The 17,845-nt window shown below is 41.7% G+C and overlaps 1 protein-coding gene across 5 annotated transcripts in view; it reads right to left on the minus strand.

The window, feature by feature from the left end:
• The window catches only part of DGKI (diacylglycerol kinase iota), a 508,012-nt gene that overhangs the window by 304,831 nt on the left and 185,336 nt on the right, over nucleotides 1-17,845 (minus strand). For all 5 annotated transcript variants that reach the window (XM_088832644.1, XM_088832652.1, XM_055421328.2 and 2 more), the window contains exons 2-3: nucleotides 16,153-16,261; nucleotides 1,877-1,972 (exon numbers count right to left, since the gene is read on the minus strand). In XM_088832644.1, coding sequence (XP_088688770.1) covers nucleotides 1,877-1,972; nucleotides 16,153-16,261 — 205 coding nt within the window. The remainder of the gene's footprint in view (nucleotides 1-1,876; nucleotides 1,973-16,152; nucleotides 16,262-17,845) is intronic.

Below are 17,845 nucleotides of genomic sequence, written 5' to 3' on the forward strand. Positions count from 1 at the left end.
TAATTAATCTTTTAATCTTTATCTTCCAGACACTTTGTAAAGTGAGCTAAGAGAGTCAAGTATTTGGGATGCAAGCATAAGGAAGGTTCAAAAGAACATTAGAAATTCTCATAACTCCATTATTTACTTACATCTCCCTAAAATTTCCTTTTTTATTACTTTCCTGGCCTAGAGGTAATAGTGACCAAGTTATAATCAATTAGTGCTATTTACTGAAACAAAGGTTAAGGAGGATGTAGGGACCTGTTCATATTTTTGTCAAGAGAGGTAACATATAGCTGACCCTAAAAGACCATCAGAAAAGGATCAAAGAGTAATCTAGAAATAAGGCAGAACCCCATAAAATTACAGTTTATTAGTTGGCAGCAAATGCAGGAAGAAACGGCTTTCATTTTTTCCATTTTCCATTATCAAGACCAGTATTTACGCAATTAACTAAGATCCAAATGCTAATTCATCATTTATAGCATTTTAGTCCAAACAGCTGAGCGTCTCTTGGTTTTTGGTTAATTTAATCGAATTTCACGCAATTAAACTTTAATTGAAAATGCATATGCATAAAGTTGAAATGATGTTTAAATCAACTGAATTTACAACTGCATTAAAAAAATGCAAACAACCAAGTACAGATCCGAGTTGGAAACAAAATTAATTTAATCCTCCATTTTTCTACCTGGAAGGTGGCCAACACCCAAAGGTCAGGCATTCTCAACGTCACACAGCCAGTGGTAACACTGAGACTCAAATCCAGGTTTCCTGACTTTGAATTGAGAGCCTGTACAGCCGGGTCCACCCTCACTCAAACAAACCTTGGTCCTCCAAACTCTCATAAAAACAAAACCTATAAACTAGGTATCAAAACAGCTAATGTAATTTTAAAGATCTTTGTTCCCCAGTTTTGTGATTCCAGGCAGCCTAATAAAAGTCCCTGGGGTCTATATTCTTCCAGAAACTTTGGCAGAAACTCAATATCTTCCTTTTTCATTATTCACAGAAACATAGTCACTCGCAATTTCTAGGTTCTACATTTTGCCCCAATCTTTCTTTCACATAATAAACAAGCATAATCAAAAAGAAAAAAAAATATTATTAGGTCAATTATGATGCCAATTTCCCCCAAATAAGAAATAATATATCTATTCTTTCCTTTTTTTACTACTCTAAGTTTCCCATTATTTTCTTTTTGGAATCATCATTTGAAACCACACAAAAATTTTAAGTTCACTTTCTCAATACTAAAATTTTAGTTCCTCCCAACTTACTGCCTGGCAACCATGCTCTTTTCACAGAACATAAAGAGGATTGAACATTCAAACACTGTTACAAATAGGGACAAAGCGAATTTTTAAAAGCCACATATACTCTTAATGTAACTGACTGTCATTCACATATATATTAATAGTTCCTAGAATTTTATCATCTGGAGTCTAGTCTTAATTATTTGTGAGCCTGCATCCACCACCAGACCATGGTTTGCACTCATCTCCAGCTTCACCCAGGAGTAAACCACCACACATGCTCCCCTACGAAGGAGAGCCCCCTCCCACAGAGACCCTTCCTCCACACACAGGCTTCTCCCCACAAGACACCCCATCCCCAGACACGAACAAATACCCACCCTGGGTATCATCACAAAGTCGCACATTACTCCAAGGTTCCACCTGCAGAGTCAAGAAAAACACCTAAAACCATTCAAATGACCCCTTAAATGCCATGCTAATTTGATAAACCCTGTTGGCTGTGTCTCACAGGGCCGGCTCTTTCAAATGTCTCCTTGGAAATTCATGCGAGGTGACCTCAGCTGCCTTCAGATTCAATTACCCACAAGGCTCCCCCCACAAAGGCCAGACCACAGGGGAGCCGGGCGCACACTCACTGCAAATCTGACTTGGCAGCTCTCCTCTCCCAGGTAGCACAGGTCTCCCGAGACGTTGGTCTCCAGCCACAGGTGCTCTCCATTCACGGCATTTTCCTGGAAAGAAAAGACACACCTGACTTCAATTTTCTTTTCAGGCATAAGTGGGGGTGGCAGGGGCGGGGGGAGAATGGATCTCAAATTTAGATTTTTGGAAGAAAACTAGTGAATCCTAGCAGTCTAAAGACTTCTCATTTCACTCCTGACAATACTGCTAGAGTTGGTCCTACTGACATTCCAGAAACGGAAAAAGGTGTTCGAAAAAATTCTGAGCAATAATGAAGATGTTAGCTCCAAAGATGCTTTAACCACGCCGGTGGTCATCTTTGAAATATATAGTAAACAAGGGGAAAAACCCTCAAGTTATTCAACCTAAGGCCTTATTCATCCAGGCCCACTGCAGAGTGCACGACAACTGAAACCAAAATTCTATTAAAAGTTGATTCTTTTTAACAAGTTAGCTAAGGAGGATAGTACTATTAAAGTATTTTAAAGACTTCTTGAAAACACACTTATATTATTAATGGGTAAATTATTTTTCTAAACCAGAAGCTTCTTAAAAGTTTTAAGTCACTGTATAGGCAAAACATAACAAATTTCTACCAATTTAAACCAATTACCAGTTCAATACGGCCTTCACCCAATTCTAAGTTCTCCAAGTTGAATGATTTCCCTGCTTCTAAAAATATTTTATACTTCCAGTAGCAAACAGAGAATAGCTGTAGGTTCGGAACCCTATGGGCTTCCCTTGTGGCTCAGTTGGTAAAGAATCCGCCTGCAATGCGGGAGACCTGGGTTCAATCCCTGGGTTGGGAAGATCTCCAGGAGAAAGGCTCCCCAATCCAATATTCTGGCCTGGAGAAGTCCATGGACTCTGTATAGTCCACGGGGTCGCAAAGAGTCAGACATAATTGGGCAACTTTCACCTTCACTTCACTTGGAACCCTAAAAGTTCTCCAATAGTGATGGATGAAAACAATATTAAAAATTAATTAAAAGGCAATGCTCTGCCAGTTATCGTAAAGAAATCAAGCTCAACAAACTAAAATATTCTACAGCTGAGAATTTAGTATCCAGTTTAACTTAGAGTCATCTGTAGAGTTTCTTTCCATTGTTTTATTCTTCAATTCATTCAGTAAGCATTTTTCCACACCCCTGGTGCCAGGCACTGGGTTGTGTGCCAAGTCGCATCAGTCATATCTGACTCTTTGCAATCCCATGGACTGTAGCCCACCAGGCTCCTCTAGGATTCTCCAGGCAAGAATACTGGAGTGGGTTTACCATTTCCTTCTCCAGGGCATCTTCCCAACCCAAGGATTGAACCCGCATCTCTTATGTCTCCTGCATTGGCAGGCAGCTTCTTTACCACTCACACCACCTAGGAAGCCCAGGCACGGAGTTAGTGTATAGTAAAACCTACCAACGAACATGGAAACTAAACAAATAATTATAGCAGCAAATACTAGGAATACTTACTACAGCAGAAATCCCACCAACTCTTTTAAAAAGTGAAATATAAAATGTTGCAATGGGGGAAAGGTCAAAAATCCTTGACAATACCAATCTAAGCAGGCCAGCAATTAAGTCCTGGTAGGTCAAGGAAGGAGAAGGCAATAGCAAGCCACTCCAGTACTCCTTGCCTAGAAAATCCCATGGACGGAGGAGCCTGGTAGGCTGCAGTCCATGGGGTCACTAAGAGTCAGGCACGACTGAGTGACTTCACTTTTCACTTTCACACATTGGAGAAGGAAATGGCAACCCACTCCAGTGTTCTTGCCTGGAGAATCCCAGGGATGGGTGAGCCTAGTGGGCTGCCATCTATGGGGTCGCACAGAGTCAGACATGACTGAAGCGACTTAGCAGCAGCAGCAGGTCAAGGAAGCTGGGTAGGAGCAGGCAAGACCTGGGAGTCAGAGATGTGAGAAACATCAGTAACTCACTGGGCTGGGAGGCTTCATTCACGCTAGGCCAGTTGGTATGTTCCTGCACTAAAGACCGCCCCCCACCCCCGCAAGCACTCAGGAGCTTGCTGATCACTATCCAGGCACAGCAGAGACTGTTGCTGCTAAGATGAACTAGCTTCAGTCCTAAGTGGGGAACCTCATTAGAAAGCCTGACATTTGTAAGAGAAGAAGGAAAGAAAAAGGTGCTGGATTAAACACGCTGCTTTTCAAATCTGATTGCTCATTAAAATGACCTGATGAGCTTTGACGAATACCTGACTATCATCCCATCCCCAGAGAGTCTGCTTTCACTAGTCTGAAGTTTTTAGCAAATACTTGCAGTTGTAAGAATGGGAACACCATTTACTGAGCATTAAGGGAGAAGACTAGAGTAAAAGCAGATTTAGGGAATAAGTCAAGAGTTCAGGTTATTCTTTTATTCTATTTTCAATTGTGTTATAATTAACATTCAATATATTAGTTTCAGGTGTATAATATAGTGTTTGATATTTTAATACATTATGAAATGATCATTGCAATAGAGTTCAGTTTTGAGGATGTGAAATTCTAAGATGCTTATTAGACCTTCAAGTGAAGATATTGAGAAGGCTGTGTTTTAGAAGTCTGAAGTTCAAAGAAGAGGTTTGTACTGTATGAATAATTTGGGAGGCAACCGTTAACTCATCTAAAGCCAAGAGAACTGAATGGAAAACCCTAAGGACTGAATGTGGATGGAAAGCTCTGATTTCTGAATTGGGGAACATTCCAACATTTAAAAGTTTGAGAACATAGGAAAGATCCAGCAAAGATGACTGGGATGGAGTGGCCACTGAAGTGCAAGGAAAACAAACAAACAAAAAAAAAGAGTGTAACGTTTCCAGGAAGAACGTGCCCATAGAAGGTCTGCGTCAAAAGCTGAAGACTGAGAACCGGCCATTGGATTTCCCCATGTGATCATGTGAAGTCAGTGATGATCCTGACAAAAGTAGCAACAGTGGAATGAGAAGGAAGGAAGCCTGACGGAATCAGGTTCGGGAAATAATGTTACTGACTTTAGTTTCAAAATGTATATGAAACCCAATTAATGCTCACCACCTCTACTGCTGCCACCTGATCCTCCTTCCCCTCTGGCTTGGAGTATTCCCAACAGCCCCTGATGGTGTCCCTGCTCCACTCTTGTTGCTTCCTTTCCCTGTCTTCTCTGTGTCTCCCTCTGGGTCACTGATGTGCAGTCACCCTGGTCTCCTCATATTTACCAAGCAGACTAAGGACCCTCTCATCCCGGGTCCCCTGAATTCGATGCTTTCTTAACTAAAAACTGTTTCACTGTATATTGTTTACTGTATACAAATTATTCCTCCCCATTCTGCCTTATGTGGTTAATTTCTATTTACCCTTTGGTCACCAAATTGAGTGTTACTTTCTCAAAGAAGCCAACACTGACCCTCAAATTGAAGTCATTTTGTTAGTTGCTCTCATAAAACCATATTTACCTGCCAACAGTTATCCCAGACGGCAATTATTCATTCATCAGCATGACTATTTGATTCACGTTTCCTTCTTATGCTAGATTCTAACCTTCAGATGGGCATCAAATGTCCAGCACTTAACACCTTGCAAACAGTAGATGATAAATAAATTTAGGGAACTCAAAAGATGAGACTAAGAGTCAACGAATGAATCACATTCTCGTTATGTAAGGTTCCAAGGAGTATAAAGGATGATTACTTTTTTACCTGTCCATTTGCTCAGAGTCATACACCGTGAGAAGTAAACATGGATGCCTGAGGGACTTGACAATCTTTCAAAATCATGATAGAAACAGAAGCATGCAAGAGAAAGCCAGCCATGCAAGGAAAACATGAAACATACCTTTCTTAGACTATATATTCCCTGTCTCATCCTTTTCTTGTACATCTGTCTTGTCCAATGCATCAGAAAGAAGTAACCTTACCCAAAGAGAGGTTTGGCCTTTGCCCTCAACTATACGATGGTAATTTAAGTGCCTGGGATGTCTTGCCTGATAACGGTATCTTTGTTTACCTGGGGACCCAGGGTCATACTAGATACACTAAAATAGCACTGACTTATAGTGGGGCACATATCAACTCAACCTCCAGAGGGTCAAGTGGCTAAGGTCAACCATGCAGGTGGTCAACCATGTCCACATGGCTAAGCCCCAACTAAACTCTGGTCACCAAGGTTCAGATGTGCTTCCTTGATGCCAATGCACCATATGCATTTCCCACCATGGCTGCTGGGAGAAGCTAGCTCTGTCACAAACTTACTGGGAGAGAACAGTTGGGAGTTCCCTGTATAGGACTCTCCTGGACTCTGCACCATGCACTCTTTTCTAGGCTGATTTGAACCTGTGTCCTTTCACTGTATTGGGGTTCCTTGGCGACTCAGATGGTAAAGAATCTGCCTGCAATGTGGGAAATCTGGGTTTGATCCCTGGGTTGTGATGATCCCCTGGAGAAGAGAATGGCTACTCGCTCTAGCATTCCTGCCTGGAGAATTCCATGGACAGAGGAGGCTGGCAAACTACAGTCCATGGGGTTGCAAAGAGTAAGACATGACTAAGTGACAAATACTTTCACTTTCCTTTCACTGTAAAAGATCACATATGTCAGTAAAACAGCCTTCAGTAAATTCTGAGTCCTTCTAATGAATGACTGAACATAAGTGTGGTCTTGTGAATTCCAGAAGCTGCAAGTGAGGGTGACCTTGGGAACTCCTGAATTCTGTATAAAGGTATCCAGCTGGGTGGCATTCACCCATAAATAGAGTAGACAAATAAAATATTGTTTTCTTCTTACATTTCTGGTAAATCTTAATCCACTTCAATATTAGTGAACATAAGCTTTGGAGTCAGGTAGACTTGCTACTGACTAGCTCTATGGCCTAGGGTCTCTCTAACTTTGCTAGACCTCAGTTCACTCACCACTGAAGCTGCAATAATGATTTTACTTCTCTCGCAAAATCACAATGATGTTTAAATGTGAAGATGAATAACATTCAATGCCTTGCCCACAATGAAAAGTCAATACAAGTTCAATGTAATTCTTACTATTATCATTGTACCAGTTTTCCTTTCCTCCTACACAGATATTGATATCATCCCAGTTTCTCTCCTGGGCCTTTGTAGTCAAGACTGCTAGCCATTCACCAAATTCATTTTCCTCTTCTTCCTGAACACACAGTTAGAGTTTGCTCCAGTCTCACCTGTAACGAGTGTGGCCACATGACCCAGTTCCAACCACGGACCAGAGTGATGTCTACTGTTTTCAGACTCGGTCCATTAAGCCTCATGTGCATTCCTCAGTACTCTGTTCACACACTGGGTACCTGGGAAGTTGGTCTTTGGGATGATTTAAAAGTCTTCTGATGAAGTTGTAAGAGTAACTGTCAGTCTGGGTCACTGAATAACTATGGAACAGAGCCCACACCCAACCCAACCTGGAACAGTCCTGGTTTGCTCTTTGTTGAAGAGCAACATCCTCCCCATGATGTCACCACAGAGCATTAAGTAGAGTTCTCTGTGCTATAGAGTAGGTTCTCATTGTTGTTGTTTAGTTGCTAAGTCATGTCTGACTCTTTTGCAACCCCAAGGACTGTAACCCAGCAGGCTCCTCTGTCCATGGGATTTCTCAGGCAATAATACTGGAGTGGGCTGTCATTTCCTTCTCCAGGGAATCTTCCAACCCACGGATGGAACCCACGTCTCCTGCGTTGGCAGGCGGATTCTTTAGTGATCTATTTTATATACAGATAGTAGTGTATACATGTCAATTCCAACCTCCCAATTCATCCCACACCCTCCTCCCCCCACCCTTGGCATTCATACATTTGTACGTCTGTGTCTCCATTCCTGCCCTGCAAACAGGTTCATCAGTACCATTTTTCTAGATTCCACACATATGCATTAATATACAGTATTTGTTTTTCTTTCTGATTTACTTCACTCGTATGACAGTCTCTAGGTCCATCCACATCGCCTCTCTGATATTTTACACTGCTATAAAATTAACTTCCTAAAAACACAGCTGTGATTATGACTCTCTCTTGCTCAGGATGCTAAAAAAATTCTCTATTATTTATAAAACAAACTCCAAACTCAATCCCACACACTAGACCTTCCATTAATGGTACCAGTCTGTCTTTCTTATTCACCTTCATACACGGTTTCATAGAATGTATGAGGCTATGTGTCTCAGCATAGTCATATTTTCCTTTTCTGTGTCATGTTTTTTATTTATCCCATTCTCCACACCCGGGTACCTCTTTCTCTTCTCTACAGATGCGACTGGAAATTCCATCTCAAACACTGTACAACTCAGAGTACCCATCTATGCCAGACAGAAACAATAGCTCTATTTCTAAATGAAGATAGCATTTTTTCTGTAGTAGTGAGTGTTAAAACATGTATCCATAAATACAGAGTAGCTCTATAGATATACATAGATTTATATAGATCAACCTATCTATGGATAGATCCAGTTATCTAATAGTAGAGACCCACCTATGTAAATACAGATATGATTCCTTGCCCTCCAGTTCTACCTGAACTCTTAGTAGTAATTAGCTACAGCTGAAACTCCAATACTTTGGCCACCTCATGCGACGAGTTGACTCATTGGAAAAGACTCTGATGCTGGGAAAGATTGGGGGCGGGAGGAGAAGGGGACGACAGAGAATGAGATGGCTGGATGGCATCACCGACTCAATGAACATGAGTTTCAGTGAACTCTGGGAGTTGGTGATGGACAGGGAGGCCTGGCGTGCTGTGATTCATGGGGTCATGGAGAGTCGGACACAACTGAGCGACTGAACTGAACTGAAAAAGATGCAAGTTGTGAATGAATGACACAATAGGATGCACTGACACCAGAAGCAAACAATCCACACAAAATGAAGACATTTACTGGTTAAAAAAAGTTCTAAAACAATAAGAAAATTATAAATATGTATCAAATATAAATATCCTCACAAATTCAGAAATGGAAAAAATCTGGACTGCCTCCCCCTAAAAATCTTCAAGGTAATAATAGGTAAAATCTGTCTTGGATGGTTTAGATCTGAGTTGTCCAACAAGCAAATGGTGATTCAACATTGGAAATGTGATAAGCGCTAATTGAGATGTGCTGTCAGTGTAAAATAAAATAAACAGCAGACTTTGAAGACTGACTTTCTATAAAAAATGAATTCTCTCATTGATCATTTTTACATCAATTAAGTGTTGAAATAGTAATATTTTTGATATATTTGGGCAAATAAAATATAATACTAAAATTACTTTTAGGGGCTTCCCTGGTGGCTCAGTTGGTAAAGAATCCATCTGCAATGTAGGATACTGCCTGCAATATAGGAGACCCAAGTTTGATCCCCAGGTCAGGAAGATTCCCTGGAGAAGGAAATCACAACCCATTCCAGTATTTTTTCCTGAAAAGATCCCATGGACAGAGGAGCCTGGCGGGCTACGGTTCATAGGGTCACAAAGAGTCAGCTATGACTGAGCACAACGTTCTGTCTTTCTGTCTGGTGGTCCAGCGGCTAAAACTCTGCACCCTCAATGCAGGGGGTCCAGGTTTGATCCCTGGTCAAGGAACTAGATCCCACACACCACAACTAAAGTTTGCATGCCACAACCAAAGACCCTGTATGCCACAATTAAAACCCAGTGCAGCCAAATTTAATTAATTTTTTTTAAAGCTAGCTCTGTCCTTAAATTTTTTTAGAAAACAGAATTAATTTTACCTACGTCTTTTTGCTTTTTAATGTGGCCACTATAAAACGAGGCTTACTTTACAGCTCACATATATTTCTTCTGTTCACCTTTATTAGTTTATAATCACTTACTAAGAGGTCAAAGATTAGATCTAGTTACTTCTCAGTAAGCTGTGAAGCTGTACGATTCTAGATTTCTCCCAGCCGCCAATGTGATATCATTTAAAATTCTCATAATTTTAGAAAATAAAAGACTAGTGAGGGTGCCTGAATCATGCTAGATCCATCCCACTATTAAGATGACTGGTCATGGCCAGGACCGTCACTAATTCATAGATGGTTAGCTCCTCCTGCTTGGCTCAGCAATCTGATATCTTGATTAATCTGACAATGTTTTTCAAAAGAGGGATGGAAGTGAAGAAAGATATCAGGCTGTGTCACTATGGGTGATGACACCCAAGCCTGAAGTTAAAGAGCAAAGGCCTGGAGCTTGTAAAGAAGGCACAGGTCTGTGAGGACCTCCCATTGTAAACAAGGCTAAAATGAGAGCATGCACATGTGCATATGGGGACACACACACACACACACACCCCTGCCTCTTCCTGCCTTTCCATTCAAGGTTTCCAAAGATAAAACGACCTAGTTTCATAACCCAGTTTAACCAATCCCACATGAAGACTCTGTTTCCCTAATCTTATCTCTGCATCAAACTGTGAGGTGAGTGTACCCACTGTTCCATGTTCTACCTGCCTAAAAGAACTCCTTTTCAACCATCGTCATCCAGAGGACAGGAAAGGTGGTCGGGATATAACGTCTGGGTTTGTTTGCATTGAGGCTCTGTTTTCCACAGCCCTCAGCACTGGAGGAAATTTTCCAATAAGGAAAGAAAAAATGAATTGAAAACCAATATAGTTTTTTTAAAGAAAGATTTTGGTGGCTTCTTCACCATTGCTTGGAGAATGTTTTAGGCAGTGTAAGGGCAAAAGCAAAGTACAGAATAGAGGAGACAGACTGAAGACCCACATCCTGTGTTTTCAGCTTTAAGAATAAAAACAAGGAAGAAACCTCCATGTCCAAAATAAGTCTCCATCCCACAAGAGGCATGTGACATTTAAGAGAAGATATGCATTATCTATGCAATAGACTTACTTCAAAGCGGATTAACTCCCCCTAAACTGGAAGCTTGGATTCCAGCCCAGGAGATGGGACTATTTTTCCCTTTTAGAGCATCACTCCCTTCCTTTCTAGCAATTTAGCCTGTTTTCCCCAAAACTGGCTTGACTGATGTTCATGGCATGGTGTCAAAGGGAGCAGCCCTATAGGTTCTCACCATGAAAGGGGAGAGAGGATGCCACTGGGGCGAATGGGAAGATCAAAAACCGTGCATGCTTTAAGTCTTAACACAATGCACTGGATTAGGAAGGAAATTTTAAAAGAATTACTTGCAACTCAATAGCATAAACTCATTGATGTTTCAAACAGGCTTTTGACTTGAGCCTTCCAATGCCCTTCTGGAACTGGAGATCATCTGAGTGCCCATCAGCTCCCAGAGATGTGTCCCTTTCTCGCTGATTGAACAGAAAAGTTGTAATCAATTCATCCCTGACATCCAGACAGTTACTAGGCCAATGATGCTGTGCAGACCACTGTGAAGAAGATATATATTTCTGCTTGTTAGCAGAAAACACTGTTCCTCCCTTCAAAGTGCCTGAAATCAAACTATGACCTAGAATAAGTCAACCTAAAACACGAATTTGGCTCTAAGACAATGCCCCATAGGTAGAGGTTTTATGTGGAAAAACAGAAAGTAAATAAAATAAACAGAACTAGTTCAACCAAACAAATAAGCACAGCCTGGCAGACAGCAGGAGTCAAGCCTTTGTAGAAAAGAGCCACATTCACCTCAAGTGAAGTCGACTGTCCACTGTAGTCAGTAGAAGACCGCAGCCCTGTACTGAGGCTGGATCTGGCTGTTCCCCATCATTAAGGCTTCCATCCCTGACATGATCGGAGAGGAGAGCCTGTGTGCAGGTGGCAGGAGCAAAGGCTGACAAAGAGTCATCAAGGAAATGACCTTGTGTGGGGCAGAGAATCCCATAAGTCAAAATAAAATATTTATATTTTATCCTAAAATAAAATATAAAATAAACTTCTCTTTCAGCAAAAGAGAAGTTTCCGAACTTCGAGGAACAGACTAAAAATAAGAGATAGTATGCATCACTAAGTAGGGAAATGGGAATATGAAAATGGAACACTTCAAGGAAATTATTAAGTTCACAGACCCAAAGCATAAAAACTGACTCCTGCAACAGGATTTTTCTGGCCAAATGCAGAGGTGCCTATAGTCTAATTTTACCTGGTCTCAGGCACCTCACAAGCTGGCCACTCCTCAAAGCCCTTTGCAAGAGGATGTTTTGGAAACAATTGTGCCCCTTCTGAAGTCTTTGGTACATATGAGAGTCAGAACGGGACTTCCCAGGTGCAATGCAGGAATCTCAGGTTCAGTCCCTGGGTCAGGAAGATCCCCTGGAGAAGGGAATGGCAACCCACTCCAGTACTCTTGTCTGGAGAATCCTATGGACAGAGAAGCCTGGCAGGCTAGGGTCCACAGGGTCACAAAGAATCATACATGACTGAGGTAACTGAGCACACGCACACACAGTCAGAACGGGGCCCTCTGAGATTTCTACAGTAAGGAGAAACTTGGGACTAAGATTGAAATTCCAGGTTTACCCTGATCTGTCTTCAACTTCAGATGCAGCACAGACAGCTTTTGTATCTGTTTTCTCACTGGTGAAAGGAGGAGAGGGGAAGTGACATAAGTTAGGGGTCATCGTACTACAGGTTTTTGAGATGACTTTCCACCTCTGACCCTCTGAGGCAAAGAGAATCTCAATGTATGAATCAAGGGGGTTGAATGCAGAACAAGCTGAATTTCCACAGCTCGGCTCTACCCCTGTTAAGCTGGAAGCATCCTCAACTCTACTGGGGAATCTTATCTCATCCAAGACAAGAAATTGAAGTTCCTACTTTTTTACCTTTATTTTGACATTTTTGCCACTCTTCTCGCTTGGCATACTCTTATTAATAAGAGACTCCAACCCAAATCAGTGCCCAACAATCACTAACAATAAAATGATTGATCATTTTAATGCATTTAGTTCAGAAGAGGGAGCTGATAGAAGGAGAGAGGTGGTCACACTGCTTTTTTGCAGGGAAGCAGACAAGGAGGTGGAATACAGGCAATGGTGGTAGGTCAAGACTAGTAGGACTACTTTTATACTTTAAAGTTTAGAACAAAGAAAATCCTGGTTTAGCTTTATGCACAGGCAGGCAAACCAAAGTGGCATAAATGAAGTTGGTGTAAAGCAGTTTGGTTAGTAAAAGCCAAAAATTTGGAAGCAAAGGCAAGTCTCAGCAAAAAAAAAAAGAAAGGCATTTAAATGTTTTTAACAATCTGCTTCTTCCTCTCTTCTGAGAAAAATCTTTTAGATAACTGTAATAAGAACATGTTGGATTGGTTGCTGTCTGAATTCAGCAATATTAGCCCATAATTATGGGGTTTTTCAGAGTCGCCTCTTATAACTCCTTCCATATAATATCTCTAAACAAGCCCTGAGATAAGAGCGTCTTCAGAGAAGGCTTTCAATTTTCCCTCTACTGTTAAACATCCCCAGAGTGTTTCCTGTCACCATGACAATTCATCAGGCCACCAAGATGAAGTGACCACAACTGAAGGGGCTGAAAGATGAAGGATCAGCTACACACAACGCAGCCTTACTTCCTACTCACTCTTTCCGAACCGTGCACTGCAGCCACCCACCACCAGCCAAAAACACCATTTTGATGAAATATTAGAGCATAGACCTCTTTACAGTAATCATAAAAATAACACCTCCTAGTCAAGCTTTGGTTCAGGAAGGAAATTTTTTCTAAAAGCATTTTTCTGGTAACTCTTTCCAACATCAAACAGGGATGGAGTGTCCCTCCTCACACCCCTATGGCACTCTTTGAACCCCACTATGCTTGGCGTCACTGCCCATATTTTAGTGTCAATGTCTTTTCTGCATTCTAAACTTCTTGAAAGCAGAAACCATATCTTCTTCACCCAGAATCCCAAGGAACCAAACAGGTTCCAGAACAAAGCAGTCACTCAACAAATGGTGATAGATCAATGAATTCATCAGTGACTTAATTTCTGAATAAATAAACCTACTGGCTGCACAGTTTACAAGAACTTTTACACTCACAGCCCCATTTGATCTTAACAACAGCCCTGAAGTCCCCCTGAGGGAGAGGGGGGGACTATAGTGTCCTATAGATAAGGACACTGAGGCTGAAAGAAATCAAGTGACTTGACTAATGTCACACGAGGGGCAGAGAAATGATTTAATGGATGTGTGTGTACACACTCTGTCGTGTCTGACTTTTGCAACCCCAAGGACTGTAGCCCTCCAGGTTCCTCTGTCCATGGGATTCTCCAGGTAAGAATACTAAAGTGGGGCACCTTTTCTGATTCCAGGGGATCTTCCTGATCCAAGGATCAGATCCACATCTCCTGCACTGAAGGCAGATTCTTTACCCCTGAACCATCTGGGAAGCCTGATTTAATGGATGTTTCTATCTAAATGACATAAACTCTCTCTCATTGGAATCTTGCATCTCAAATAGAATCCTATGACTTTAGATCAGAGGATCTGGAACACCGTGGATAATAAACTAACATTTGGGGGTCCCTGATTCTTAACATACTCTCATCATTGGTCCATGTAGATCCCTTTTTAAATTTAACTTCTCTGTTTATGTATTTAATTCTTTTAAATTATGTAAGCACTGGTGTCAATATATTCTACACTCTAACCATTTAAGGGTTTATTAAGTAACTGTCCTAGAAAAGGGAAATTTACAGGAGGGCAAGAGTCTTCCCAAATACCAACTCAACATACACAGGTGTGACCTGAACACTCTAACTGACTTAAATTCAGATTGCAATCTTCAAGTTAACAGCTTTCGTAGATGTCTTTTAGATAAAACATTAAAATCAGCTAATACATATAGCAGACTTCATCAAGGAAGAAAGTTTCATTTCAATTAGATTCAGTCTTTTGCCAGGTACTTCGTGTACTGCATACATTGGTGTGTGTCCAGAATATAATATAAGGATATTAGTGTGTTCTTGGGAAAGAGGGAGAAATATTACAGTATTAAATGATATCAATTTATGGCATATGTGCTAAAAACAAAATTTAGTTTACAAAGTCCTCTCCTCTCTGGCACCCTGCCATGGTCTTTCTTATGGGAGAAGAGAACATGGATTATTCCCTCTGTTCAACTCAACCAGAAATGCTAGACAAGATTCATCATCAGGACCAGACTGGAATAATCTCAGAGCAGTCCTCCTCTAACTTCATATTGTTTCTTACATCCCTTCAGGAAGGGAGAGGCTTTTCAGTCCATAGTTAGACATGGCTTCAACCAAGAACTTGACTCACCAAACACTCTCAACAAATGTATTCTAATTGACTTAAATTCACACTGCAATCAATCTTCAATTTAACAGTTTTTGTAGATGTCTTTTAAAATCAGTTAATATACAGCAGATGCAAACTATTATATAAAAGAATAGATAAACAACAAGGTCCTACTGTATAGCACAGGGAACTATATTCAACATCCTATGAAAAACTGTAATGGAAAAGAATATGAAAGCGAATATATACATATGTATAACTGAGTCACTTAGCCATACAATAGTAACTGGGCTTCCCTGGTGGCTCAGTGGTAAGGATTCCACCTGCAATGCAGGACACACAGGTTCAGTCCGTGGGTCAGGAAGATCCCCTGGAAAGGGAAATGGCAACCCACTCCAGTATTCTTGCCTGGGAAATCCCACTGACAGAGGAGCCTGGCAGGCTACAGTCCATGGGGTTGCAAAGAGTCAGGTAAGACTTAGTGACTAAACAAAAACAACAGCAGTAGAAATGAACACAACATTGTAAACAAACTAGACTTCAATAAAATAAATTTTTAAAAAATCAGCTAATATACCTACCCCACTGATATAAGACCCATTACCTTTGGATTAGGAGACGAAACATAGCAAACAGGAGGACATGGAGTGCCTGGAATGTAAAGTGAGATCATCCTCTCTCAGGAAAAATGAAAATGGAAAGAAAAGCACCAAAAAAGAAAAAGGCAGCTTGAGCTAAGGAAATCAAACTTGGACTTTATGATTTAGTCTCTAAGAGTAAACTCTATTCATCGCCAACTTGGCAGGCAGGGACCAATGAAGCATGTGTACAGAAGTACTTTTTATTGCCACAATCCCAGGCAATAGTGCTTAAAAGGATTCCTGAAGTTTTTAGCCTACTCTTCAATATGTCTGACTTCATAAAAGGAGCTATGTTCCTAGAAATCTGAAAATGGAGCCGGGGCTTAGATACTCGAAGATGAGTCAGTGGACAATACTGAAAATGATCAAGTCTTGTCGGGAGCTACAGGAATCCTGAGAATGAGAAAGACACACATGCAGTGAAATGACGTTTACATGAAAACGCCGACACCTACGCTCCAGTCCAGAGTCGCTCTGGGCTCCTTCGCTGGACCGTTTGCAACAGGAAGGCTGAGGGGATGCGCAGGAGCCAAGTGCTGCAGGCCTGCCCGAGAGATTGCTTTCCTGCAGCAAGAAGGAAAAAAAAAACACAAAAACCAACATCAGAAGGTAATACAAAGCTGAAAATTTCCCGTGGGGTAGAAACGATGCCTGAGTTAGTCTTGCATGTGTGAAAACCTTTGCAAATGTACTGGAATCTCTAAAGTGCATGGTGAGAACCAAGGGTGGCAGGTCTCAAAAGACAGGAAGATTGAGGGGGCCACCTTAGGGACATTCAGGGGAGACAGCAGAATGCAGGTCTCTGTTTGCAGAAAAAGACCTAAGGCTGAGGTGGTCACAGTCCTTGGATAATTTTAAAGCTGCCAGAGACTAAAAGCAAGTAAAGCAGACTCATGAGGTCTTTGATTAAAAATCCTCCATTTCCCAGCAAAGAACTCTCCAAGCTGGTTACCACCCCCAAGTTCACTGTTACACATCTCAAGAACATCCTCCCTTGTCCTTGCAGAGGATGTCTACAGTTGACTTGAGGTTCTAAGTGGGAAAAGACTGATTCGTATCCTGGAAATCACTCAATGCAAGACCAATATTTTATCAAAGTCTGGGGTAAGAAAATTCCAAAACACATTGGTTGGATTTTAGGTTTGTTGAGTGGAACATCACAGAACTCGGGTCAGAAAGGAGGGATGGAATCAGGAGAGGTTGAGAAAGTCAAGACTGACCTGGGCAAAGATAAGACATAAGAGGAGTTGCTTTAGCAAGCAAACGTGCCTACTGCTGAACAAAGGGGAGGGAGGACATAAGGGCAGAATAGAGAGAATGAGGACAGAAAGATAAAGGAAGAAAGCATGGATCACCCACGGAGAGTTTGTGGTTCCATCATGAATAATAGAAGGCCAATTTCTGAACAGCTCCATCAGAAATGTCAGACAATGGTCTCGAGCTTAAACAGGAGTGCTGATCTGTGGCTTAACTAAGTGGCTCCCTGGAAGGCAGAGGAGCAGTCCTCCCTGGGAGTGTCCATGTGTGCTCTGAGAACAACCTGAACTGGAATAAGGGGTGCCTTGTGATGCTGCAGCTCTGAGTCCTGTGTCTGGGATGGGCTCGGGGTGGGGAGGGCAGGAATCCGAGCTTCCACATGCTTCCCAGGTGCTTCTTTCTGTCTCTAAAGGCTTCACACTGCTCTACAGGAGCGTGGAAGGATTTTAATCTAAAATGGAACTAGACACTATGAAATGGAGAATCTCCCACATGTGCCCTCAGGCAAACAAAACGTAAGCGCTAAGAGACTGATTGCCAGTAAATGCCTGATTTCCAGGAGACAGAAGCTTATCCCTCCAACACAGAATATCTGCCAAGCAGCTCTCCCCATCCTCAAGCCAATGAACCTGCTGCTTAGAGTCTGTCTGGGCTCTCACCGCTTTACTCTCTTTGACCACAAGGACACTGCATCCCAAACTATCAGGAGACTTGCCCACAGCTTGCTACAGTCTGTGTCCCACACTGCACTTCCTCTGCTGAGTGCGTGTGTGCTCAGTTGCTTCAGTTGTGTCTGACTCTTTGCAACCTTATGAAATGTAGCCCCCCAGGCTCCTCTGTCCGTGGGATTCTCCAGCAAGAATACTGAAGTGGGCTGCTGTGCGCCCCCTT

Source organism: Moschus berezovskii, chromosome 3 (assembly GCF_049115385.1).
Source record: "Moschus berezovskii isolate FMDL1 chromosome 3, NW_MosBer_1.0, whole genome shotgun sequence".
Taxonomy (NCBI): Eukaryota; Metazoa; Chordata; class Mammalia; order Artiodactyla; family Moschidae; genus Moschus; species Moschus berezovskii.